Genomic DNA, 27636 nt, shown 5'->3' with positions numbered 1-27636 from the left:
AAAGGATCCAAAGAAACACTTGTATTGGAAAAATAAAGGTTTTATTTAAATACAAGTAAGCCCAGATAAATCTAGGGGTAAGTACTAACACACTATATGAAATCACAATATAAAAATACACTATACTTGAAAGTACACAGACCCAAGTATAGACCTTATTTGAAGTACCTAACCGTAGTTCTAGGGAAGTCGAAACCTTTTCATACACATTTAGTATAGGTCAAGCCTATTCTTGGGGAGTAAAACCCAATGGTTACTTTTTACAATTAGTCGGTAATGCAAGGGCAGTAGATCCTTCCAGTTGTATGATTCTCAGCACGAATCACTTAATCAGTCTACTGGACAAACTACTTTTGATGAATCGTGAAACACTTATTCTAGGTGCAGTAAAAACCTAGAACTACTTTTGTCATAACAAAGTTATACTAGGTGATTACAACCTAAGGATGTGATGTACAATTACAGGTGCTTTTGAAATCTGGGAACCCCAGATTGAGGTAAGCAGTAACTCTTAACTTATTTGGGATGGCACACCGCTACCACAAGGTAAGTAAAACCCACACACTTTGTTTATCTTCACAATGGAGGGGGAAAGTAAAACCCAATGTTACACTTTACTGAATAGTTAATGTGCACTTATTAAGGACAGGCTAGCAGCAAGTCAGGGGAAGCAAGACCCAGTTGGGGGACACGCGTACAATTATCCTCAAGGGACTAATCTGGTGATACCAACACTTTACTTTTGTGAAGAGGCACAACCTAATCACAGGAGAGTAAAATACCTTCACATCTACTTTCTATTAGACTGGCAAAACAGTGGCCAAGGAAGAAAAGATGTTATTTTATTTATTTATTTTATTTATTTTACATTTATATAGCGCTCACACAGCCCGCAGGCATCGAGGCGCTGTTACAGGAATTAGTTGCGTAATTGTGCTTTTTTTTTTTTTTGTCTTAGTTACGTATTTATAACGCGCTTAAACACCCAGAGGTTTTTAAGCGCGGACCCGGGGATCGAACTTTGTTGCTTCGTGTCGTCTTGCTTCCAAGACGTGCACGCTGCCGCTGAGCTATCCTCCCGGGACAGCTACATACATCACACATTCAAAATCAGTAAGAACTTTTGTAACAGTTCACTCTTAGAATTACAGTTACCAACCAACTCTTTACAAGTAACTTTTAAAAACACTTATTCAAGGGGATTGGGTCCTCGTATTCCATATCTATGACAGTAATCACCACATCTGTGCTGCTTCGGAAAATCTTCGGCGTCTGACGTCGATACGCCGCCCTCGAGGACCTCCTCCGACGGCCGACATCACTGGATGTTATAAGTAGGACACACAACGCCCGTAGCCTCAGTTCCGTTTTTTCCACGAACCTGTTCGCTTCGGGAATCTCGGCGCGCCTCGACTCTTTGGAGTTTGTTGTTTTCTCAGTTCTTCGAACCTGTTTGGTGTTTGTGAAATATTTCTTCGTGAAGATGTCTACCTCGTCTTCCACACCGCGTCCGGGCTTTAAGAGGTGCGAGGACTGTGGGTCCAAGATGTCGGTTACGGACTCTCAACGCCTGCCTCTGGTTCCTCGGGGAGGCCCATGACACGGATGACTGTGTCGACTGCCAGTCGCTCACGTCGAAAGCCTTGCGGGAGCGCAACAAGAAGTTATCGGTAGGTAAGGTGTCCAAGCCCCGGAAGTCGAGGTCTGCGGGGCTTTCAACAGACGACTCGAGGGGCGACTCGCCTTGTCGTCGCAAGTCCAGTGGGTCTCGGTCCCGGAGTCGATCTCGCCACTCCTCTGCCTCTTCGAGGCACTCCCGGAAGCGCCATCATCGGTCGCCTTCCCCGTCCTCATTCGAGGACTCCGCCCGTCGCTTACCCCACCAAGCATGCGACACTGGAGGAATGGGCTTCCTTCGGGAAGAAAATGTTGGCGATTCCCGAATCGCAGGGCACTGGTCCGTCTGTGCCTCCGAGTAGGGTCGGTCGTGATCAGCCGAGAGACACCGCTCGCACGCCTTTGGGCTCGGGTGGTCGTCACGATTCGCGGGAAAGGTCCCGCTCGGACAAGGGGAATCGTTCTTGGCATTCCCGGTCCTCGACGCGCTCGAAACCGCGTGAACCTGTGAAGTCTTCGAGTAAGACATCGACGCCTGTGGCGCCAAGGTCGTCGGCTGACTCTCGAGGCTCCGCCTCTGAGGAAGTGGTCGGCGCCCAGGATGTTGAGGGACACGCTCGGGGCTCCGCCTTCGAGGCCTGTGGCGACGCCGTCGATGCTGTCGTGGATCGGGGGAACCACCTAGAAAGGCTCTGGCCAAGGTCAAGCATGGCTTTGGTTCCAGTTCTGTGCCTTCTTACCACCATTTGGAGTTCATTTCATAGGTGGATGAGGGTTCTGATGATGGCAAGGTGCCTGACACAGTGCCTGACGAGATTCTCTCGGGCCATAGTCAGTTTGAGGACCTGAGGCAGTCCCTGCATGATGCTAGTGGGCTGGACACCTCTCTGGAGGTGGAGTTTTGTAGGCCTGAGCCTGGCTCTCATGACGATTCTTCGTACCGGCGCCTTATGTCAAGGGTCACAGAGTACTTAGGCTGGTCTGCTCCCCCAGGGGAGTTTGTTCAGGATGACCTTACGGATATCCTTGACATTGGTCCACCAACTGACTCCCCGTTTCATGTGGCTCTACAGAGGAGGGTGGCAGCAGCTTGGACTGCTTCGGAGAGTCTCCCGGCAGTGAGCAAGTCTTTGCTGCGAAAATACCACCCAGTCAGTAGTGACCCCTGCTACTTGTCCAAGCACCCTACTCCGGAGAGTTTGGTTGTGCAGGCGGCTACGGCCCCGGCAAAGCAGGCGTCGTTCCCTACCATCCCTCCTGATGGGGATGACCAGCGTTTTGACGGCTGGGCGAAGAAAGTGTTTTCTGCAGGGGGTATGGCGCTTCAGGCGGCCAACTCCATATGTGCCTTGTCTCGTTTCACGCACACTCTGTGGAACTGTTTCCTTGGCGGCTGAACATATTCCCAAAGGGGACGAACAGGATGGTTTCCTTGCCATGGTTCAGGATGGCAAGGATGCCATGTGTGAGGCCGTTCAGTCGGGTTTGGACATGGCAGATTGTGTCAGCCGGTCCATGGCGGCGAGCACTGTGATACGCAGGTTTGCGTGGTTGCGGAAATGTCGGGGTTTGCTCCTGATGTGCAGGCCCGGCTCCTCAACATGCCCTTTGACGGGGAACATCTTTTTGGCACCAAGGCTGACGAGAGCGTTGGGCGCTGCAGTTCCAAAAACCTCCATCTTTTCGTCCTAGGGGACAGCAATGGAGAAGGAGGTTCCTTTCGTTATTACTCATCCTTTGGTAAAGCGAGAGGAGCTGCCAGTCAAAGGGGCCACCGTACGAGTGCCAGAGGTGGAAAACAAGGTACTCGAGGTGCCAAGGCTGCTCGGTCTGTTGCCTCTTTGCCCTCAGGCACTGCCGCAGCAGTTCAGTAATGAGGCCATGTCCCATGGTTCGCCGGTTGGGGGAAGGCTGGCGCAGCATCTTGCAGAGTGGCTCGCCATTACTTCAGATGTGTGGGTTCTGGAGATAATAAGCCACGGCTACTGTCTTCCTTTCCGGCAGAGGCCTCAAGACAATCCACCGGGGAATCTCTTTGAAGAATCTGGATCCACTCCTTGCGCAGGAAATTCAATCCCTGCTGGAGAAAGGCACCATAGAACTGGTGCCTCTAGCTGAGAGGAATAAGGGATGGTATTCCCCTTATTTTTGATTTCCAAGAAAGACGGGGGATTGAGACCCATCATGGACTTGCGCAGTCTGAACAAACTCCTCAGGAAGGACAAGTTCAAGATGGTTACTCTCTCAAGTCCTCCAGGCCCTTCAACTTCAGGACTGGTCAGTGTCTCTCAAGGACACTTAATGTGCCGATCCATCCAAAGCACAAGTACCACCTGAGGTTTGCGGTTGGCGACTCGCACTTTGTTTCAGGTGCTGCCGTTCGGATTGACCTCTGTCCGGAGGGTCTTCACCAAGCTCATGGTAGTGGTGGCAGCGCACCTCAGGAAAGGGGATTCACGTCTACCCCTACCTGGACGATTGGTTGATCATGGCGTGCTCTCCCGAGCAAGTCCTGTATCATCTGTCAGTCACCTGCCACTCCCTCCACAAGCTGGGCTTCTCCCTCAACTTAAAGAAGTCCCATTTGACACCAACTCCGAGGCTCCAGTACATCGGAGCAGTGCTCGACACGTCCCTGGGGCAGTGTTTTCCTCCCCAGGTGAGGGCTCCTCACATTCAGCAGATGGTGCACAAGTTTCAACTTGCTCAGTCTCTCCCAGCGTTCGAGTTCTTGAGACTGCTCGGCCTCATGGCGTCCTGCATTCTTCTGGTGCCAGAGGCCAGGTTGTGGATGAGATCTTTGCAATGGGCACTCAAGCTCCAGTGGTATCAGTCCTCCAGCAGGATGTCGGACCCTGTTCAGGTGTCGTCTTCGGTTGCCCGGGACCTTCTGTGGTGGGCTGACGAAGGCAATCTGATGAGGGGGGCTCCATTTTGGCTGCCCTGGCCGGAGGTGACGATCATGACGGATGCATCCCTCACGGGATGGGGAGCTCATGCCAACGAGTTGACAGTCAGCGGTCGTTTGTCTCCGGAGTCCAGACTCCATATCAATCTGTTGGAGCTGAGGGCCGTCAGGCTAGCCCTGAAGGCTTTTCTGCCGACTGTGCGAGGAAAGAATGTCCTGATCCTGACGGACAACACGGTGGCCATGCACTACCTCAACAAAAAGGGGGGGGGGCAGGGTCACTTCCTCTGTGCAGGGAGGAGATGCAGCTCTGGTTCTGGGCAATCCAGCAGGAAGTTTCGATCTCAGCAGTTCATCTGGCAGGAGACGAAAACGAGACGGCGGACACTCTGAGCAGGCAGAGCGCGATTTCTCACGAGTGGGAGTTGGCTCAGGAGATTCTCCTGGAGATCTTTGCCCTTTGGGGGACCCCCTCAAGTGGATCTCTTCGTCCCCAGTGTCAACCGGAAGTGCGAGAGGTTCTGCTCGTGGGAATTTCCTCCAAACGGAGCCTTAGACGCGTTCGTGGTGGAGTGGTCATTCCCACTGCTGTACGCGTTTCCTCCAGTCCCCGCCATCCCGCAAGTACTACGGAGGTTCGGTTCCCGGATGACCCCCATTGCGCTGGCGTGGGCCCGGAGGACGTGGTACCCGGACCTTCTCGACTTGTCCATCTGCCCTCCATGTTGTCTTCCCTACCGAGAAGATCTGCTCTCACGGGAGGGGGGGTCGGGTTCTCCATCCAGATGTCAGGTCCCTCAACCTTCACGCTTGGTTTCTGAAAGGTTGAGGTATAAGGATTGGGACCTCCCTGAAGACGTGATGGAGGTGTTGCTTTCAGCCAGAAGGCCCGCAACAAAGTCTCTGTACCGTTGCCGTTGGAGAAAGTTCTGCGACTGGTGCAGGGTTAAGAATATGGATCCTTTTGCATGTGAAATTCCCATGGTTCTGTCTTTTTTGCTTTCTTTGGCCCACAGGGGCCTTCAAGTGGGTACCATTAAAGGTTACCTGCCGGTGCTGTCCATATTTAAGCGCTCGTCTGAAGTGTTCCTATTTTAAAATTCCTTTAATTTCTCTGTTTCTGAAAGGTCTCACTAATGTGTTCCCTCCGTCGCCTTTCCAGGTGCCCGGTTGGGATTAGAACCTTGTTCTCAAGTTTCTGATGGGTGCTCTGTTTGAGCCTTTGCATACATGCCCTTTGAGACTGTTAACGCTCAAAACTGTATTTTTAGTTGCGGTCACTTCCGCTCGCAGAGTGAGTTACAGGCACTTTCAGTTAAGCCACCCTTCACTGTTTCATAAGGACAGAGTTGTCCTTGGAGTTCGTCCTTCTTTTCTTCTGAAGGGTGGTATCGGAGTTCCATTTAGGCCAGAAGGTTGTTCTTCCGGCATTTTATCCTCCTCCACATCCTGGTAAGAAAGAGGAGAGGCTCCATAGGCTTGATCCTAGGAGAGCGTTAAGCTTTTATATTTCACGCATGTCCCGGGTCAGAGTGGATGATCAGCGCTTCATTGGTTACGCTGGAAAGCGTTTGGGACAGGCTGTGACGAAACAGACTGTCTCGCTGGATTATTTTGGCTATCTGAGTGTTACCGCTTGGCAGGTAAGGACCCACCGGTCGGCTTACGGGCCCATTCTACCAGGGGTATGGCTGCCTCTACTGCCCTGCAGAGGGGTGTTCCTATTGGAAACATCTGGGATGCAGCCACCTGGGCTTTGGTACATACGTTTGTACGTCACTATTACCTCAATTCCATCCGGGGGCGGGATCTGGCCTTTGGCAAGGTGGTCCTTTACTCTACAATTTGATTGGGCATGCTAAATTTCTGTTTTCTAAATTCTTTTCCCACCTCCTTGCATTGGTACTGCTTTGGGAGTCTGTCATAGATATGGAATACGTCAGAGGACCCAATCCCCTCGAAGAACAAGTTACTCTCTTACCTGGTAACGTTCTTTCGATGGGATGGTCCGACGACTTATTCCATATCGCGCCCTCCCTACCTTCCCCGCTACAGAATTTATTATGCGATTGCAGCTTGCGTTTCTGCAAGGCTTTGTGTGTTAAACTGGCAGAAGACTGGTGGCACACGTTCTGGGAATAAAACTACACTGAAGCTACGGGCGTCGTGCATCCTACTTATAACATCCAGTGACGTCGGCCGTCTGAGGAGGTCCTCGAGGGTGGCGTATTGACGTCATCGACGCAGGATGCAGACGCCGAAGATTTTCCGAAGCAGCACAGCTGTGGTGATTACTGTCATAGATATGGAATACGTCGTCGGACCATCCCATCGAAAGAACATTACCAGGTAAGAGTAACTTGTTGTTTTCTTTTCTAGGCAGGAGTCCCAATCCCTTGATAGTATTTGCCTTATTCTTTGAGCATGAGTGTTCTCGGGAGCAGAATGGGGGGGGGTCACTAGGACTAGTGACCAACAGGCAGTGTCAGAATAGGTTCTTTAGTAGCAAAGGTCAGAGTTCCATAGGAAAACTGGGCAAACGGGTAAGAACTTCACTTTAGAGCTAGAAGAGGGTCCAGGGGCTTCGCAGAAGACAACCTAGCATGATTCTAGCAGTGGCACTGGGTGTACTGGACGAGGGACCTCCCAATCACAGAAAACACCACATGGCTACACAGAAATCCTGACAGTCTTAAGGTAAGTACATACCCAAGCCAACACAGTACCTCAGCATTGAAGAAGATTTTGCAGCAGGAGAACTTCAGGGTCTGCAGCCAAATACCCGTGGATTCCTTGTCGTGAAGACTGAAAACAAGATCTCAAAAGGGACATTGCAGCAGGGATCGATGAAGAAGGCTCTAGGCAAGGTTTCCCTCACGGCTGAATGCGATTCTGCAGATTTGGCACCTTTTCAAGGAGCACAGAAGAAGACAGGAAATTGCGGTTGAATTCTTGTCGTTTTAAAGATCCAGCACTCTTGTGAGGGGACTTTTCAGGCTCGATTTGTGTGTCTGGAGATCCACCAGGATGCCGACGAAGTTTCAGCGAGATTCGGAATTCAGAAGACCGTGCACCGCGCAATGGCTCGAGGTCCCAGGGTATTGGGGTATTGCAACAACGCAAGGTCGCGGCAACGCGTGGGATGGCTCAAAATGCAGGTCGTCTTGAGTCTAATGGGGTCTCGCCAGGCTCTGGGTCGGGGTAGTAGTTTTCAAAGTCCCCAGGTCGATCTCCGGTTGCTGGAAATCGTTTCTGACGATATTTTTCCTTCGCCATCCTCTTCGGTTTAAGTTCCAGTGGTCGACATGTCTTCAGCTTCCAGGTTCGCAGTATTTATCGGGAATTACAGCACAACCTCTGCATTCTCGCCCTGCATTTTACAAGGGGGGGTGGTCGTGATGTCCAATCAGGACAGCCAGTCCCCCACTGGGATTTGTCCCCATTCAAGCAAGGCGTAAGACAAAGGGCTGGGGCGTTTTGGACTCCTTCCTCACTTCCTGCTCTCATAGACAGACTGGCGCCTGGGTGGGGAGTCCAGGGGACTCCCGCTGAAGACAAAAATCACACAAAGGAATTTCTCACCTTGGATGTCAGGGGAAGGAACAAAAAACAAGAAAAAACCCTAAAATGGCAAAAAAAAGACCGGTCCAGTTTGGTAAAAATGGACACCCTTCGGTCCCTTAACTGCATCTGTGAACACAGCCGCAGTAAAGGTGCACCAAATCAATAAAAGTTATCACTGCCACCAGCCATTGAAGGTAAGCTTGTCACTGTAACAGAATTGTTAGTTTTAGTGTGAAAGGGGATACATTGTATCTCGAAAAGCAAGGGGTAGAGATGCACTCCTTTTATATAATTCCAGTGCGTTAGATTATCAATCAATAGAAAAATAAATGATTATTAAATGACTACTTTAGGTGCTGCCAGAAAGTAATGTGCTACTGTTACTGAAAAATGTGTGCTGGAAAGATTCACTGTAAAATCACGGTGAATAAACTGGGGCACAGCAACAGGCAATATATATTGCAATCACTTCTCTCATTTTACAGAATATTCCAATTAAATGACTCAAAGATGCAGTTTTTCAATAAATCAAATTTGTGTATTATTGAACACCATACACAAGTTGAATTAATTATGTACATTAAATAAATTCTTTTGAACAAAGTAGTTTCTTTCAAACATAATCTGTGGTAAATATGTGTTGTGATGTTGCTTATTAAGAGTAGTGCTGCATGGTAAGCATGAAATGGAACGCTATGTTAATCTGGTTCACTTTGCTCTGGTGATGTCATAGAACCTGGAAGTCTTTGTTGTTCTCAATGTTCTATATTTGGTAGTTGGTGTCTTTTGACTGAAGCAGAAGGGTCCTCAGTTGTGGGGGGTCTTTTCATCCTGTTACTTAAATAAACAACCTATATGAAGACTTACCTGAGTCCCATTCGTCTTCGTAACAATGGCGACGAGGATGGGATGACAGGAGACCTCCCACGACCTGTCTCCAGCGCGGAAGTCGCTCCGCTTCTTAGAGCGTTGTAGTGACCTCCGAGGGAGTAAAGCCCCGGCGAGCCCTCTCCTGTTGTCCTGTGCTCTGGGCCGCCCGGCTTATCTGGCAGTGCAGGAGCGGGCCTTTGAACGAGACAGCGGACTGACGTTGTTGCCTCCAGCGTGGGTTCCTGCCGCCTACACTCAAGTGCCGCGCGCGTTGCTCCGCCAGCGCCGACGGAAGCCTGCCGCGCAGTTCCATTGACCCCAGTGCCCTTCCGGGGCCGGACGAGGCCGTTCCCCCAGGCCGTATATTCCGGGGGGCAAAGTGCGTGGGCCCCAGCAGCTGTCTCGCGTCGAGGCATAGAAGCGTGAAGGAGTCCACCCGTGTGAGGCGAGGAGGCTCACCGTGACTGTGAGCGGCCACGATACTCTTGGATTTTCATACCCGCACAACGCATGCCGAGTTGGTTGACGGGCAGGCAGTGGGCAGGACACAGTTGAGAGAAATACCGTATTGCTGGTAAAACTCGCGCGGCATAATATAAAAACACACGGCCCAGCGGTCACACATGAGCAGTGCAACCTACCGTATGGACAAGTCTAGGTTCGCCATGCAGAAGAGACTGATGGTGTTTCATTGATACACTGCATTTTTTTTCAGTGCATTTTTTTGTTGAAATAATAGGAGCTGCACTTTTAGGACTTTACTGTGCACCTACTGCAACTATACGAGAGTGGAGAGCGGGCCAAGAGGTGTTCTTATCATTTAAACAGTCTACTGTTCCAGCTAGAAGTATTGCTTAACAGCATGGCAGGTTTACCTGGCATCGCAGGTCCACCAATTTTCATGCCAATTCCAGGACCTGTTAAAATATTATGGGCCCAGTGGCGCAAGGGGTTCTTGCACTAATTGAGAGAAGCTGGGGGAACCTCTTACTCAAGTGAGAGAAAATTAGCTTTGTAACTGCACTTCTTGGGGTATGAGGGTCAGAGAGTATACGAGACGCTCCCACAACCCCATGGTGATGGCTCTGGAGATGACATGAACAAATTTGACGTGGCTTTGATGAAGTTGGATAAGCACTTCAATCCCAAGACCAGCACTATATTGGAGCGTTATAACTTTCGCATGCGTGTGCTGGCATCTGGAGAATCGGTGGAAGAATATGTAACGGCGTTGAGACATCTTGCTTTGTCTTGCAAATTTCAAGATGAATTTGATGAACACATACGTGATCAGTTTATGACACATTGCAGGGCAAACAAAATTTGAGAGGAAATATGGCTAAGAGATGAGCCAAATTTAGATGAAGTGTTGGACATTGCAAGAAGAGTAGAACATTCCTTAGCGTGTGTAGCCAAGTTATCTAAAAATGAGATGGGAGATCCAAAGGAGAACAAATCTGAAGTGTGACTGATGGGGAGCCAAAGAAAAAGTCCAGGAATCGGCAGTCAAGTCGTGGAGTTGTGGAGGAGAAAAGAGGTCCGTGCAGAAGGCGGAGAAGAAGGATGAAAGACTTTGTTTCCGTTGTGCAAGCAATACACATTTTGCATCATCTGTTGTATGCCCGGGTCGCAGGGCTACATGTGCTAGGTGTAAAATGAAGGGGCATTACGCGAACTGCTGTAAAGACTTTCAGTTTGGACAGAGTAATCAAAGGAAAGTCTTATATGTGAATGAAGAAGAAGATGGAAGATCGTCTGAGGAGGAAATGTCTATTCCAATGCAGAGTGTTGTTATTAACACTGTTAATGTTGTGTCGGAGAGTGAAAACATGGATGATTGTGAGCGTCCGTATGCATTAGTTAAAGTGAATGGCCATGAGATATCCATGATGGCAGATTCTGGGTCTAAAATTACCTTAGTGTCTAAAAATGTATTTGAGAAGGACATGCAAGGAGAAGTGTCCGGCCTATCTAAACCTGATATAAAGCCAGGTGGTTATAATCAAGATAAGATTGGCCTGTTGGGGTATGTCTGGTGCGAGTTTGAGTTCAAGGGACGTAAATGTAATGGCAAGGTTTACATAACGAAAAGGGGACAGACCTTATTAGGATGGAGGGAGCAGAACAATCTTGCCATCAGGCTAGATCCCAACAAAGACTAGTAGGTTTTTCAGGTGTCAGGACCATGTGCAGGGTCATGCAAATATGTAGAAGAGCACAGAGGTGTGTTCAATGGAAACATGGGGAAAGTGAAAGGTTTATACACCAAATCGTATTAAAGGATAGTTCCGGGACTTTTTTTTTTATTGTCCCTACGGTTCGGCCATGTGTTTTTAAGCATAACTCGGTAGATCGTAGAAAACTTTCCTATGGACCTTACCCGACTTTTCGTCCATTAACGCACTCGAAATCAGCCGCCATTTTCTGATAATCCTATCATTTCCCCCCATCGCCCTGGCTCACCTGCTTTTGCGGCACTAAATCAAATCCCCTGCCCCTGAAACAGACTATCAAAACATTCATATTCCCCGCCTCTATCCGTGACGTGACTGAGCTGCGTAGGCAAACGCGCCCAGGCGTCTTCTACGCGACTCCAGACAGAACCCGGAAATCAACACAGATGAGCTCACGCAACACAGCGCGCCACAATTGGGAATATGAAACTGTACTTTTAAATTAAACCGCAAGATTGTAAATTTGGTAAAGTACATTTATTTGACATCAAATGTTTTGAGAATATTCAGCGATTTGCATTTTTATTTGCTCACGTTCCAAAAAGTTCGTTTTGAGGCACGCGATGTTCCTTTGCTGTACACAGGGTCTTAGATCATCTCACAATACAGCGCCACAATTCGGAATATGAAACTGTGGTTTAAAAGCAAACGGCAAGATTGTACATTTGGCAAAGTACATTTATTGGACATCAAATGTTTAGAGAATATTCAGCGATTTGCATTTTTATTTGCTCTCGATCCAAAATAGTTCGTCTTGAGGCAAGCGATGTTCGTGTGCAGTACACAGGGTGTTGGTTTACGATAAAATAAGCTCTTCGGTCGCACTGATAATCGCATGGCTGTTCCAACAACGAGGCACTAGGCCACCACAACGGTCTGTATGTTGCATCTAGCCGTTAGTACCGCGTAAGGGCATACTTGTACTTGGCGATCGTCCCATAAAATGGTCAGGGTGGTAACGTTGTTCACGCGGAGAAGCAACAGGTGGTTGAAAAACCCATCCGCCGGTGTCTGGTACTCGTGACACATGCAATAATGAAGGATGTACCTGTTTGAAAAACATATGAAATTAGTCTCACCATCAGATCTTTATTAAAATTATTCATTTTATATATTCGGTCGGGAAATTATTTCATAGCTAGGACAGTGCAACTGGGTATTATACGTCAAGGGGGGGCTGTAGGATACTGAGACAGTCCCCCAGTGCAGGGGTTGACAGGGAGGCAGTGCAGGTGGAGAGTGGAAGGGCCCAGGACCGAGGTCGCAGACAGTGGACCAGTTGTAGCAGGGGAGAGGGAGAGAGAAAGCAGAAGCAAAGAGGAAGGTTTTGAGGTGCTTCCGTAAAAGGAGATGGTTCTCCTCAAGATAGTGCGCGGTACAAAACAATATGCCACATAGAACGAACAAGTTTAAATTGCGGTATAAACTCATCTAAAGAGTTACTTACATTATATTTGCATTTTCCATTGTTTCTGTGCGTAGGGCAGCCCCGAAATACCACTCCTTCTATGCCGACGTTATTTCTTCTAATGAACGAACATTAAATGGCTATCGTTTCTGAAATTTTATTCATTATCGTTTCTTACGTTATTGCACCACACCCCCAAAAAGAAGTCTTTCGGGATGGTCCCGGCCTGTCAAGGTCAAATAACAATAGAACCTTATACTGAGTCGTGGGCCATTCCGGCACCCGAGCAAAAAATCAAAGCAGCTGACCTTCACTTTGAACGAGCACACATTCCTAGTTAGCTACATTCAGTGTAAGGCCATCTCACAGGACTTGAAATTTACAATCCATCTTTGCATTTTGTCTGCGTGCTTTGCAGCCCCAGAGAACACAGGAAGACTCGTGAATGGAGACACACTTATGTGGATTGCAGGGGGCCGTCCAGCGTGAGGGGGGATGCTTGGCAGGAGACACGGGGTCTGGAGGTAGACATGGGAACAACAACCCATGCTCTATAGACCACTTTGAAGTGTACATGGTCTTTGGCACCTCTTGGCCTTTATCGCTCCCTGACTGCTCCACTTGGCAGCACAAGTACCCCGCTGCGAACTGCCTTTGATAGGGCGGGGGGGAGGGGGTGTGGATTAGGGCGCTGGTCGTGCAGACAAGACTCGTTTGTCGCAGGGCCTCACCAAGGAGAGGCCATCTCACTGCATGTAAGAGGCAGGCTGAAGGATCTAATACATGGAAGGCAGGGGGGTGAGTTTATAAATACCTCAGCCTCCCAGGAGAATATATGGGTGCAGTTCACCCTGGAGACTCTGGATGCCTAGGCAGTTAGTCAGCTGCAGGCTGGCCTGTGGTGGCAAGGCGGGACGGGCCAGAGGGGGTCATCTCTGTACCCGGTGCCCAAAAGGATGATTTATTACGATCAACCATATTGATTATTTTTTTGTTTTGTATCAATAAAATCCAACGGCCTTTTATTGCCAACGCTTGAACAAAGTGGTGTGGTAAGTATTTTTGGGGGGAGGAGGCAAGGCCGGGAGGCTTGATGCCAACCCGCAAAATAACATATGTATGTCTGCTGCATATGGGTTCAACGGTTATGTGGATTGAAGGTGGGCGGCCAGCGTGAGGGAGGATGCTGGCCGGAGACATGTGGTGTGACAAGACAAGGCACAGGAAGACTATTCAATGGAGACGCACTAGATTTATTTAAAAAATCAAAACAACCATTGTTAAAATATATGTTGGGTTTTATTTTAGATCTTTATTTCAATTGAACATAAATAATAAACATTACATATTGTAAAGTTCCGGTTGCAGCACATCCAGGGAAAATCTGCGGTATTGTCCACTGTCGCTGGGGAAATGTTGTCTAATGGCAAGTACCGCACAGGCAGGTATTACTCTCCGAACGCGGTGTCCGAGCCTCCCGTGAAGCCACCAAGTGAAGCAACGACCACCTGTGAAAATGAAAGATGCAAACTGTATTAAAATGACAAAACTTTCTTATCTCTGTCGATTCAGGTAAAAAATGTCATTCTGCTTTGAAAAAAATTCTATCTAGAAAATGCACAATATGGAACCAATTTACATGCGTTCGAATGATATGTAGATGTAATTTTATATGTGGGAGACGACCATGACATAGTAGTGGCATCACTGACATCACAACCAGAGTATACTTACTCGTTACTCGGATTACGCGGACGAACAGTGCCGCGAAGTTCGTGCATAAGCACCATCATCATCCTCAACGCGGTCCGTGAGAGGCAGGCTTCCCTGAACTCTGGCAGCTCGGTGATGCATTGCGGACTTGGCTCGCCTTCCGAAATGTAGGCCAAGCACCCGGAATTTTCACGGCAGCAGCAGTTCTCCTCCTCAGTTGGCATTAGCTCGCACCGATTGCACGTGCACCAGGTGGAGACGCCGTCCATGCGACATGGTCCAGGCTCTTCATCCGTTGACTGGTCCTCCCAACTGCTGTCAGAATCCCCATCGTTTTCGCGTGCTTGCCTTTCCAGTAGTTCCTCCTCGGTGTACTCGGGCTCGTACATATACGGCATTATTGTAGCCATTGTGTGGTAAAGAAAGTAAAATAATTTACAGAGATGGTACAGGTGTTGACAAGGCCTAGAAGCGGCGAAGGTAGCTGACCAGAGCACAGAAACGAGTCACAGAATACTCAAAGTAACACACAGAGAGTAATGGAATCGAAAATCTGCTGCTGTGTGTTGTGAAACGGTGTGTTTATACTTATTGAGGAAAGAGGCGCCCTGCCATTTCCATGGCGACACTTCATTAGCTGAGGCGCAGCGATTGTTGACACGAAACGTGCTTTGGCGTTGGGAAATGGGCGGTACGCGTCTGCTGATGTCAGGCTCAGGGGCGGGGGATTTGATTTAGTGCCGCAAAAGCAGGTGAGCCAGGGCGATGGGGGGGAAATGATAGGATTATCAGAAAATGGCGGCTGATTTCGAGTGCGTTAATGGACGAAAAGTCGGGTAAGGTCCATAGGAAAGTTTTCTACGATCTACCGAGTTATGCTTAAAAACACATGGCCGAACCGTAGGGACAATATAAAAAAAAAAGTCCCGGAACTATCCTTTAAAGCGAAATAGTACACCCGTGGCCGCTAAGCTCAGGCCAGTGCCCTTGTCCTTAAGGGAAGGGGTCAAGAAGGAGTTGATGAATTTGTTACAGTCGGGTGTAATTGAGAAGGCAGGTGGTGTTGAATGGGTGTCCCCGGTGGTCGTTGTTAAAGAGTTCAGGGGATCTAAGATTGTGCATAGACATGCGTGAACTCAACAAATGCGTCATGGTTGATAGGCACCCGTTGCCTAACGTGTGAAATGTTGACCATGGTTGGGCGGGGGAAATTCTTTTCAAAATTGGATATGGCCTCCGCTTATCACCAGATTGAGTTGGAGGAGGGATGTAGAAAACTTACTGCTTTCATCATTCACGAGGGGGTTTTTCAGTACCCCTCTTTCCTTTTAGAAGGATGCCTTTTGGATTGGCATCGGCCTCGTCGGTTTTTCAAAAAGTGATGGATCGGTTACTCAGATGTGTGAAGGGGGTGTTTTGCTTCCAAGATGATGTTTTGGTATGTGGGGAAACGCTGGAAGAACATGACAAAAGATTGCTTGAGGTGTTGAGAATCTTTGAGGAGAGAGGAATCACGTTGAGGCAGGAAAAGTGTAAATTTGCGGTTTCCAAAGTAGATTACTTAGGCCATGAAGTTTCACATGAAGGGGTGAAACCCAAGGAGAGTATTGTAAATTCGATAAAGGTGATTGAGAAGCCAACCAATAAAAGTGAACTGCGTTCATTTTTGGGCATGACGGAATTCTATCAAAAGTTTGTCATGAATTATGCATCCAAAGTGTTGGAAATGAGGAAGATTCTAAAAAAGGGTGAGTTTATATGGAACAAAAAGTGTGATATGGAGTTTGCAAGGATCAAACAAGAGATTGATATGGCCCGGCCATTGGGATGCTTTGACACGAGGAGATGTTCTATTATCACAGTAGATGCCAGCGATGGTGGTCTGGGTGCAGTACTTTCGCAGAAACAGAATGAGGGTTCAGAAGAAGTGATAGCACATGCATCACGTGGGTTGAAGGGTGCAGAGTTGAGGTATTCCGTGCTTGAGAAGGAAGCTTTAGCATGTTATTGGACAGTTGAGAGGTTCAGGAATTTTGTGTGGGGTATGGAATTTATTTTACGCACGGATCATAAGCCCTTAAAGGTTATTTTCGAAAGTAAAGGTTTGGATAAGGTGTCACGCAGGGTTGCCGGGTGGGTTACCAGGATGCAAGCGCACACATTTTCTATGGAGGTCATTCCCGGGAAGGAGAACATGTTAGCAGACAATCTTTCAAGGGTGAGAGTAGCAACCCAGGAAGGGTTAATTGAGGAGATGGAAATGGTGTTTGTGAACACCGAAGGAATTGTGTCTGAGGAAGAGTGGTTGGCGGAGATTAGAATGGACAAAATAATTAGCACGGTAATTACTTATATATTGACATCTGTTTGGCCCAACAAATCTGAATTGGTCGAGGAGGAAAGACCTTATTGGGAGGTTAGGGATGAACTGTCTGTTAATGATGGTGTGCTGTTCAGGTGGGAGAGAGCAGTTGCTCCGGCAGGTATACGGAAAAGGATTATTGACCTAGCTCATAGTGGTCATATTGGTATTACCAAAACCAAGGGGGTTTTGAGATCGGATTATTGGTGGCCGGGATTTGACAAAGAGGTTGAGAATTGCCTGGCAGAATGTCATTTTTGCATCAAGAGTGGGAAGGGGGTGGAGGCTAGAAAACAACCTCTTATTGATGTAGGTGTTCCAACAGAGGTTTGGAGTGAAATAGCAATGGACATTTTAGGTCGGGTTGAGCTGGGCTATGGACGAGGAAAGTGTGTGGTTCTGGTGGTTGATTTATTTTCCAGGTGAGTAGAATTCAAGGTTGTCCGTGAAATATCAGGAGAAAACATGGTGAAGGTGTTGCAGGAAATTTTTGCAAGTGAAGGTTTACCTGAAAGTGTTCTCACGGATAATGGAATTCAATTCGTGGGAGGTGTATTTCCTGCATATTTAAAGAAGTGTGGAGTAGCCCATAAGAGGGCAGCATTATATCATCCTGAAACTAATAGAGTGGTAGAAAGGTTAAATAGGTGTGTGATGGAGAGTGTGCGCATGGGTGAACAGTGTGGTTTCGACAAGTTGGTGACCATTCAAAACAGAATGTGGGCTTTGCGCATGGCACCTCACACAACTACTGGATTGTGTCCTTTTGAACTAATGAGGGGTCGAAAACCGTCCTCTATAGCATGTCCTCCATGGTTAGGGAGGAGCAGAGATTTGGATGTGGTTATTGATCAAGTGAGGAATGTTTTGAAGAAAAAGAAGAGTGAGTGGGTCATGCGGGAAAACAAGAAGAGAGGAAGAAAGGAATTGCATGTGGAACAAGGTGACTGGGTAAGGATAAAAAAGGGTGTGGTAAAGAGGAAGGGAGAGCCATTATACTCTGATCCAGTTAGGGTAGTTGCAGTTATGAAGGGTGCAGTGCGAGTAGATGGTGCAGGTTTGGAACAAAAGTAGAGTTGCCACTGCGAAGAGAGGTCAGAGGTGAGGAGAGTCGGAGGTGAGGAGATGTGGTGACGCAAATTAGTTTTTGTATACACACACATCTTTTTAAAAAAAAAAGGGGAGATGTGTTGTGATGTTGCTTATTAAGAGTAGTGCTGCATGGTAAGCATGACATGGAACGCTATGTTAATCTGGTTCACTTTGCTCTGGTGATGTCATAGAACCTGCAAGTCTTTATATTGTTCTATATTTGGCAGTTGGTGTCTTTTGACTGAAGCAGAAGGGTCCTCAGTTGTGGCGGTCTTTTCATCCTGTTACTTAAATAAACGACCTATATGAAGACTTACCGGAGTCCCATTCGTCTTCGTAACAATATGCTCATTTGTGTATGCAACATTTCCAAAAACAATATGGAATTGTCAAAATTCCTAAATAAGTCCCAATATTTATTTATTTTTTTATTTATTTATTCGCATTTGTATAGCGCACTTGCAGCCCATGGACATCGAGGCGCTGTTACAAGTAAGTGTTGGATTCTTAATTCAGCAGATATGCATGAGACCAGAGGTCTTATGGATACAAAATTACAGGCATAGTTGCAGGTGAGGCATGATATTCATAATACCGTAACAGAATGCATTGGGGTACTTTTCATACAAAGAGCTTGGTTTTAATAGCTTTGCGGAAGGCTTGGTGGGATTCAATCATTCTGATGTGAGGTGGCAGTGCGTTCCAGTGGGTGGCGGCCCGAGTGGGAAAGCTGGCGCCGCCAGCGCGCACCTTGCGTGATTTGGGCGTGACAATCGTGTTGGAATAGCAGGTTCTTAATGGTCTGGTGGCAGAATGCTTGGAGATTCTTTGGGTCAAGTATGGTGGAGCAAGTTCATGGAGGCATTTGTGGGTGAGGGCGAGTGTTTTGAAGACAATCCTCTCTTTCACCGGGAGCCAATGTGCCTGTCTTCTGACTTCTGAGATGTGGTCTTTTCTAGCGGTACCTGTGGCCGCCCTAAGTGCATTGTTTTGAACTAGCTGAAGTTTGGCCAGGTTCTTGTTGGAGGTCCCAACGAGTAGGGCATTACAGTAGTCCAGCCTGGATCCAATTATTGCCCTAGCAATGGTGAGGCAATTCTGGCGTGACAGGAAAGGTCTGGCAGCGTTGAGGACTTTTGACACAAGTTGTAGGATGTTAATGTTATTGTAGTGCCCTCTTCTTAACTACGCGTTTCGGGCGTTTAACGCCCTTCTTCAGGTTTTGAATATTGGGTGACTGTCCTTTCTAATTCGCCTGCAATTTAATTATAAAGAAAAACTTAGATAAGTATTTAGGAGTTTGTCATCGAATTCAATTACCAAAGAACATTCAGGTACTATATAGCACTGACCTTTATGTCGGACTTGGAGTGTAGTCCGGATCTGAGTTTTCAGATTGGTAAGGTAATCCCTAAAAAATATATGTATCAATGTCAATCAAACGAAATGGAAAGTGTGGCTCAGGGGGTGTCATGATACCTACCCCCGGGGAACTAGACCAGGTCCAGCAACCCCAGAAGCAGGCATCACATTATTTTGAGAGAGCCCAAAAACCCCTGCTAGGGGCTGTTTGGGTGTGGTCCTGGCACCTATGGCGCCAGGCTCATTGAGTGGAACTTACCTGATGCAGACCATGCTGCAAGCTTACCTGATGCAGACCGTGCTGCAGAGTTCCAAGCCAAATGAGGCTTGGAAGGGACTATCTTACCTAGGGACTATTTTTTTTTACTTGGGTGAGGCTGGGGAGGAATATTTACCTGGGACTACTTTGGAGGCTATTTAAACCACGCCCGAAGAGCAGCACACGCTTCGTGTTATTCTGCATCCAGCAGCGTAACGCTCACCGTGTCTGCAAGCCTGCATCCAGTCTTCTGCCACACCCGCCTCGAGTCTGCAGCTCCTAGGAAAAGGAAGGAACAGAAGGAGAAAAAGAGCAAAACCTTCGATCCTTACCTGAATTCCGGATCCACCGCGCCTTCGAGCTGTAAGAAAGTTACGCGCGCCGCCTCGCCTGCTGCAGAGCCGCGCTGAACTCGCCGGCCTTTGCAGCATTCTCACGATCCACCGCATCCTTCTGCACGTTCCCCCCACACTCTGGCACCTAAGGCGAACACAAGAACAGCAAAGGTGAGCCAAGGGAATAAACAGGCAATAGTAACTACCCCCATAGACTTACCTGATTACCGCCGGGGGTACTATTCCTCTTCACGGGTCGGCGCAGTCTCCATTGCATCCTCGCCGTACCCCGGCCCCTAAGGAGAACAAAAGGACAACAAGGTGAGACAAAGGGACAAACCAGGGGAACTATTCTCACCACAATAGACTTAACTAATTTTACCGCCGGAGGCATTATTCCCCGAACTTCATATTTTCTCTCCACACCTGAATAAGGGAGCAAGCAACAGGTTACATTCTGGCCTTATTTTATTGAACTGTGTAGGATAAGCCAAATCCTTACCTGAACTTTGTCAGCTACCACAAGGAACTCTTCGCTGGGGTCAAGCTGCAAACTGCAAGGAATCGGACAAGAGTGAAAGTCAGACATGTGAACCCTTACGAACTACATACTTTTCGGAGTCAATATTGTTCTGGAACTCACCAATTCCTTCGAGCCAGTGATGCAATTGGTTATCAACGCGCCCCTGCGCTCAATGCAAGATGGAGAGCTCATCTTTTCAAACCATCAGGTGAGACTATAAGAGGGGACATCAAAGGTGATCTGTGGGGAGAACAGCGGGGGTGGGGGGATTTACTCTCCACTCCACGGGTGGTTAATTCGCTTTCTCCATTTGCAGAAGAATATTCCTAAGGGCCAAGCAACAGAAGCTAGGTGGGCCAGTCCAGTCCGTCATCTCGGCCCTACGTGTCACATTGGTGGAGACCGCAGCTATCCAGTTCAGATCGACGCCTCTGTGGGAGCCAGGTGAGCGTAACCGGGGGAGCAAGCGCCAGATCATAGCGCTGGGTCCCCCTGTAGCCACACAAGTTTCATTAAGACTTATTCCTAGTCAAAGAAAAACATCTATGCTTACCTAAAATAATACGTGATGGTTGTAACACTACGAGTCAATGACAAGTAACCAGTCAGTTCACGTCTTCTGGACAAGTTATGGCGGTGCTGTCCTGAAAACCATATGTTGAGCGTATAATTAGGTCATAACTAAAGCTAAACAATACCCACTATATTCCTTATTCATAATGCGGCTGCCTACCTGTGGTGACAGGTTAAATTCTGCATACGTTGTATCCGGAGCCTTTTCAATTGACGGTCGATAACTCGCTAACAAGCGTGTTGACAGTCAGATTTCTGTTAAATAATCAAAACAATAATTGATGTGTGTCTATCCTATAGATAACTCTAATGCTGCAATGTCCCGACGACGGATTTACCTGAAATCCTGTCTGCAATCTCCACACTGCTCGAAACAGCCCTTCCTCCAAACTTTCTCCGCTCTCACGGGTGATTTAACGCGATATCACTAGCTCCTATTAGTCCTTCTATTGTGTTCATGGTGCCTACCACCGCGGGCGCCATCTTAGATTGGCCTAAATCGCTATTGTAGATGGTAAATAAATCTCGTTCTGTATTGGAGCTCAATGACTAACGCTCGAATATCTTGTATTCAATATGTTCTTTTTGTCGTAATCACAAAGTCAGTCATGCGACTGATGATGGCTGTTTGGTACAGTATATAGCAAAAAAAATTGTTTTAATAGCTCCTTTGTTTTTGTACTGATATCTCGGACATTGATACGATGTCTGAATACTTGTGCATGTTACTGTTCATTTAAAACTTTGTCCTGTATCACAACAATGCACGTTGTGTCCCGCTGCGCAATGCATTAAGTTATACTCTCAAGGATACTGATTGTGGGTAACTCCGTGTTGAATACATGACATAAGTCACTCCTTCATTTGATGGATAATCAGAACTTAAACATAAATAGACCCTGTACAGATAAGTTAACAATACCATCATAGTTGTTTATATGAAATGTGATTCTAATTTTGAAACAAGTTTCGAACCAACTCACATTGATTGTCACATTTGACACAATACATTTCATAAAAAACAATTCAAATCCCACTCAAGATTCATTCCCCGAGGATACATAGTGTCCAACTTTTCGATCCAATAGATCTCTCTCTGCTGTTACAGTTTTATAAGGTTACCACCCCTTCTGGGAAGTTTGACAGATTCAAGAATGACAAATTTCATTTGTGCAATAGTGTCTTTCTGCAACAAAATGTTGCACAACAGGTGATTTTGTGGAGAGATTCCTGATATTTGACTTAGGTTGCCCCATCTAACTTTGGTTTTCCTGCTTGTAAGTCCCACATAATATATGCCACAAGGGCATTTTATGCCATATATCACATTTTTTGTGTCACAAGTTGAAGTATGCAATAACAGGATTATTTTTCCATTGTGTGGATGGTATATAAAGTCTCCTTTCAATAAATTATTGCAACAATTGCAATTGTTACATGCAAGTGTACCTTTATGTATCTTTTTCATCTGTGTTTTTTTGTAAAGTCAGATTTTATTAGGAAATCTTTCAACAACCTGCTTTTGCTGTAAGCAAACAGTGGAGGGTTTGGAAATAGTTTCTCCAATGTCGGGTCCAATGCTAATACTTCCCAATTTTTCTTGATTATATCTTTGATTTTGCCACTCTGTTGGGAATACGTGGTAACATATACGATCTCTTCTTTAGATTTGACTTTTGTTCAGACAAAACTTGTTCACTGTATCCTCTCTTGATGAATTTACCTTTAAATTCACTTGATTTAGTGGCTTCTTCAGATATCCTCTTATATCGTAAAAATTGACTCCGAGGTATGCTCGTAATAGTTTTCCTTGGATGAAAGCTTGTGGCTAAAAGGAAACTATTTCTGTCTGTCTCCTTCGTATACACTGTCATTGCCAATCTGTCAGTCTTCCAATATACTTTGACATCCAAGAAGTCAATATCTGTCTTGCTGATCTTGTGTGTAAACTTGATCCTTGGTGCTAATGTGTTCATATATTCAAAGAACTCTAAGATTTCCTCTTTGGTCCCTTGCCATACTCCAAATAGATCATCAATGAACCTCATAAGGCATTTCAACTTGTCCCTCCATCTTGGGTTATTTATGACTCTTGTTTCCTCAAGGTATGCCATATATATATATATTGGCATAACTTGGGGCCATCGCTGCACCCATTGAGGTACCAGAGATTTGAATAAAGTATGTCTTCAAAGGAAAATAAATTATTCTCTAATACTATACTAAGTAACTTGAGGATAAACGGGATCACTCTGCACCAATTCTCCACTTTTCAATAACATCCATTCCATGGCCTCCAGTCCTGCATGATGTGTAATGTTGGTGTATACGCTAGTTACATCCATGGTAAATAATAAGTCCGTTTCAGGAAAGTGATGGTATTCAGTCTTCTTAAGAAGTCATTAGTATCTTGAATGTACGTGCTACAGTTCCGTGTCAATGGCTGGATAATTTTGTCTACATACTGTTCTATGGGTTCCAGTAGACTGTTGTTTCCTGCTATAAAAAAGGCCGACCCGGCGGATTCATGAGATTCTTGTGAATCTTGGGTAATATATAAATTACCGGCATGACTGGATGTAAATTGTTCAAAAATCTTTTTGTTTTTGCTGAAATAATATCAGTCTAATGCTTCGTCCAAGGTTTTGTTGATTATTGTTCTGACCCTTTCTGTTGGATCCCCAAATACTGCAAGGTAAGTGTCCTGATCTTCCAATTGTCGGTACTTCCATAGTGTATTTCACGGTGTCCATAATAACAAGGGCACCCCCTTTATCTGCTGGCTTAAGAATATCAGGATTTTGCCACAGTTACAATATTTGTTTCTCTCTGTGAGTTAAATTGCCTTTCCGTCTGTTCTGAAATTTGAGTTTCTTTAAGTCTTTAAGCACCAATTTTTGGAAAGCTTCTAAAGTGGGATTCTGTACAGGTGGTATGAATGTACTTTTTGGTTTCATTTCCAAGTATGTCGAGCTTTGGGTGTTCTCTGTAATCTCAATAACATCGAAGAACAGTTTCAATTTCATTTTTCGCATCAATTTGAAAAATGCCATTTTTTCTTTCAACAAAGTAGAATTGTATTGAGGTACAAATGAGATACCTTTCTGCAATGTTTCACACTCAAATTTCGATAATCTGTATGTCGATGTTAACTACTAAGTTTTCTTGGCTGGATTTACTTTTCTCGCTGGATTTCTTTCTTTTTCCCTCTTCGTGTCTTATTCTGTCTAAAAAAGAGTATGTAGTAGGGGTCGGTTCAATTGGAGTGTTTGAGCCACTTGGAATCTGGCTTGTTCCTCTCTTATCTCTTCTTTCTTCTCTCTTCTGGTTCAACTTCTGTTGGCACTTCAGGGGTATCCGTTTCGCCACTCAAGGCGTCTGATGATGTCGGTGCTGACCCTGCGTTTGGTGGTTTCTTATTCTTGTGGCAAGCTGGTCTAGATCCTCTTTGATTATCTCTTTCTTGATGATAAGCTTTCCACGTATAGACTATATCTAATTTGTAATCTAACGTCTCCCTTCTGAATTTTTTAATCTTTTTTGATTCAATTTCCCTTTTATATGTATCAAGTTTATTATCCACTTCTGCCAGTAATGATGCAAGTTTGTCTTTAGTCATCAACGTTGCCAAGGATTTTTTGGTGTTTTCTAGGTCACCCTCAATAGTTGTGGATTTGGATAATTCCTCTATAGTCAAAATGATGAGATCTAATGAACACTTATTTTAAATAAGTTTCCACCTTTTCACAAATTCGGGGTTCTCTTTGCAGAAAGTTGGTCGCTAGTCTATTCTGAGTCCTCGAGGTATGCGTTGGGATTTGTAATATTGTGATAATGTGGTAGCATGAAGTCTTTGACTAATTTCTCGCCTGATTAATCGCTCCAGTTGGTATACTAGTTGCTCAGGTTTGGGTGTAGCACCCAAATCATGTTCAGTGTCTTTGATTAATTTTAGAATCTTTGAAGCTTCTTCCTCAGAAAAAGCTAGTGTTTCAGCTCTATTCGTGGTTGTCGAACCAATTTTTGAAAATGACATACCTTGTGTTCGTTCGGGTGCAATCTCTAGAGTAGGTGTAGCAACAAGAGATATAACCGAAAAGGAAGGGGTAGAGATGCACTCCTGTTATACAATTCCAGTGTATTCGATTATCTGTGACTAGGAATAAGACCTAAATGAAACTTGTGTGGCTACAGGGGGACCCAGCGTTATGATCTGGCGCTTGCTCCCCGAGCCACACTTTCTATTTCGTTTGATTGACATTGATACCTATACATATATTTTTTAGGGATTACCTTATCAATCTGAAAACTCCGATCCGGACTACACTCCAAGTCCGACATAAAGGTCAGTGCTATATAGTACCTGAATGTTCTTTGGTAATTGAATTCGATGACAAACTCCTAAATACTTATCTAAGTTTTTCTTTATAATTAAATTGCAGGCGAATTAGAAAGGACAGTCACCCAATATTCAAAACCTGAAGAAGGGCGTTAAACTCCCAAAACACGTAGTTAAGAAGAGGGCACTACAATAACATTAACATCCTACAACTTGTGTCAAATATTGGGACTTACTTAGGAATTTTGACAATTCCATATGGTTTTTGGAAATGTTGTATACACAAATGAGCATATTTACCACAGATTATGTTTGAAAGAAACTACTTTGTTCAAAATAATTTATTTAATGTACATTATTAATTCAACTTGTGTATGGTGTTCAATAATACACAAATTTGATTTATTGAAAGACTGCATCTTTTTGAGTTATTTAATTGAATTGGAATAGTCTGTAAATTGAGAGAAGTGATTGCAATATATATATATTGCCTGTTGCTGTGCCCCAGTTTATTCACCGTGATTTTATAGTGAATCTTTCCAGCACAGATACATTGTATCTCCCCAGCACTCCACATAAGGTGGGGTGTGCTGGTTTCACTAAAAATGTAAAAGGGATCCAAAGATCTTTCTACCCTTGTGAACTGTAGTTCACTCAAGGTTAGCACAAGAAAGTTAAAAGGGGAGCCCCTAGGGCAACCCACCAACAGGTACTTATTGCCAATAAGTTGTTAAAGATGATAACTTTAAAAAGACACCATGAAGAGTCTTAAAAATGGCATCCATAAAGAGTTATTGAGTGTGGGAAAAGGTTCCCACTCACTGAGGTATTAAGGAAAAATACCCCACTAGTAAAGCAAAAAAGTTCTGGGGTTGAACCAGGAAAGGAAGATCTAACAGTTCTGTGCAAATCTTACCTAACAAAGACTTTATGTTCCAGTCTCTAATTACTGTTGTGTGTTGCCTATAATATGAAGGAAGACTGCTTTAGACTCTCTGGTTTTGACCTCTTCCCTTACCAATCACCCTTAACCAAAATATCCAGTCGAGAGTGTCATATGCTTTCATCATGCTTCCACAACCGGTTTGGGGAAGCAAGATGGTCACACCTTGCGCGGGGCTTTAAAGTATCAACACTATTCACTTTGGCACCATGTTCCCTAACACAGAAATGTCACTGACCTAGTTTATCTAGCTAAAACTGTACTGCAGAATTGTCTTGTGGACAACGCTTTTCATAGTCTGCGCTGTGTGCACCACCTATCTAAAGGACAAAGGAGACCATTGGCTCAGAAGGAGGTCCTTTTAATTTAGGAAGGTTTGCCGCCTACATCTCATGAACTAGATTTCCCTCCAGAGCATGTGGCACTCTAAAAGTGAAGAAGAAAAAACGTTTATGGGGTGTCCGACAATAATTGTAACCATTTCTGATTCTTAAAGCTTAATAGTTAAGTGTGACACTTCCGTTACAAATTGCAAGCATTCTAGCAAATTACATTTTCTTATCTTGGTCATGCCAATTTACTGCTCAGTACTTTGCTTCATTGATAGTTTAGCCATTCCCTTAGCCCACCCAGATGAAACGTTAACTTTCTTCTTTGTTCTCCCCATCTGCAGGTTCACTTTTTCAACAGCTTCTTTCACAGGCAGCTGGTAACCAAAGGCTATAATGGAGTTAAAAGATGGACTAAAAAGGTGTGTTGCGTTGTACATAATGTACAAACTAGACGGCTGAATAGTAATTCTAAGTTGGCTGTGAAGGGTAATTCATATATGCTTTCCGACTAGTTGTTGTGATACTCAGATTAATGTGCAAATGCCTGAAAATTATTCTGGTGGACCTATACATTCTGGTGTTTGAACATGGCCGTGATGACTGAATTTCTGTTGCACCTTAAGCGATACTCTGCTAGCTCAGCAGGATAGTAATGTTTTTACATTTTTTTTATATATATGCTTGTTTTTTTCTTTATCGGATACAAACAATACAAATTCAGCAAACACGGATCTAGATGGGAATTGTTTCTTTACCTCTTCCCCTCCGCCCTCGCTCCCCTTTTCCACACTCCAAGCAGTTTTACTGAATAGGCTCACTTTTCTGGCGATCAGAAAAGTGGCAATGGCGCTGAAAGCGGCACTACCAATCTGCTCCCTACCAATGTAAAGCCCTGTCAACTGTTAGCTTATCCATCACTCATCTTGAACCTTGGTCAGACATTCACCCTCTGACAAACATGTTTGTATAACGTGTTATGCAGCCAAACCATGGCACTACATAAGGAGCCTTTGGTGTACCACTAAGCAAGAGGCACTACCCCTTTTCTTTAAATGAACATGCGTGGGCTGTTAGGGGTGCAAAAGCTTAAAAGCAACAGGTCCTCTCCCCTCTTGACACACCTCAAACAGACTTTATAGCGTTGGTGCATAGTATCAACTCCTCAGGGTAAAATAGTTACTTCCAGCTTCAAAGACATAGGA

At 45.6% G+C, this 27636-nt stretch overlaps 1 protein-coding gene across 5 annotated transcripts in view; it reads left to right on the top strand.

Moving 5' to 3' along the window:
- SENP5 (SUMO specific peptidase 5) overlaps positions 1-27636 on the top strand; it is a 362099-nt gene that overhangs the window by 104980 nt on the left and 229483 nt on the right. For all 5 annotated transcript variants that reach the window (XM_069618625.1, XM_069618622.1, XM_069618626.1 and 2 more), the window contains exon 8: positions 26776-26853. In XM_069618625.1, coding sequence (XP_069474726.1) covers positions 26776-26853 — 78 coding nt within the window. The remainder of the gene's footprint in view (positions 1-26775; positions 26854-27636) is intronic.

The sequence above is a fragment of the Ambystoma mexicanum genome, chromosome 10 (genome assembly GCF_040938575.1).
Source record: "Ambystoma mexicanum isolate Mex_15411 chromosome 10, UKY_AmexF1_1, whole genome shotgun sequence".
Classification (NCBI taxonomy): Eukaryota; Metazoa; Chordata; class Amphibia; order Caudata; family Ambystomatidae; genus Ambystoma; species Ambystoma mexicanum.
The sequence above is the reverse complement of the archived record's forward strand: the minus strand, read 5'-3'. Positions and strand labels throughout refer to the sequence as shown.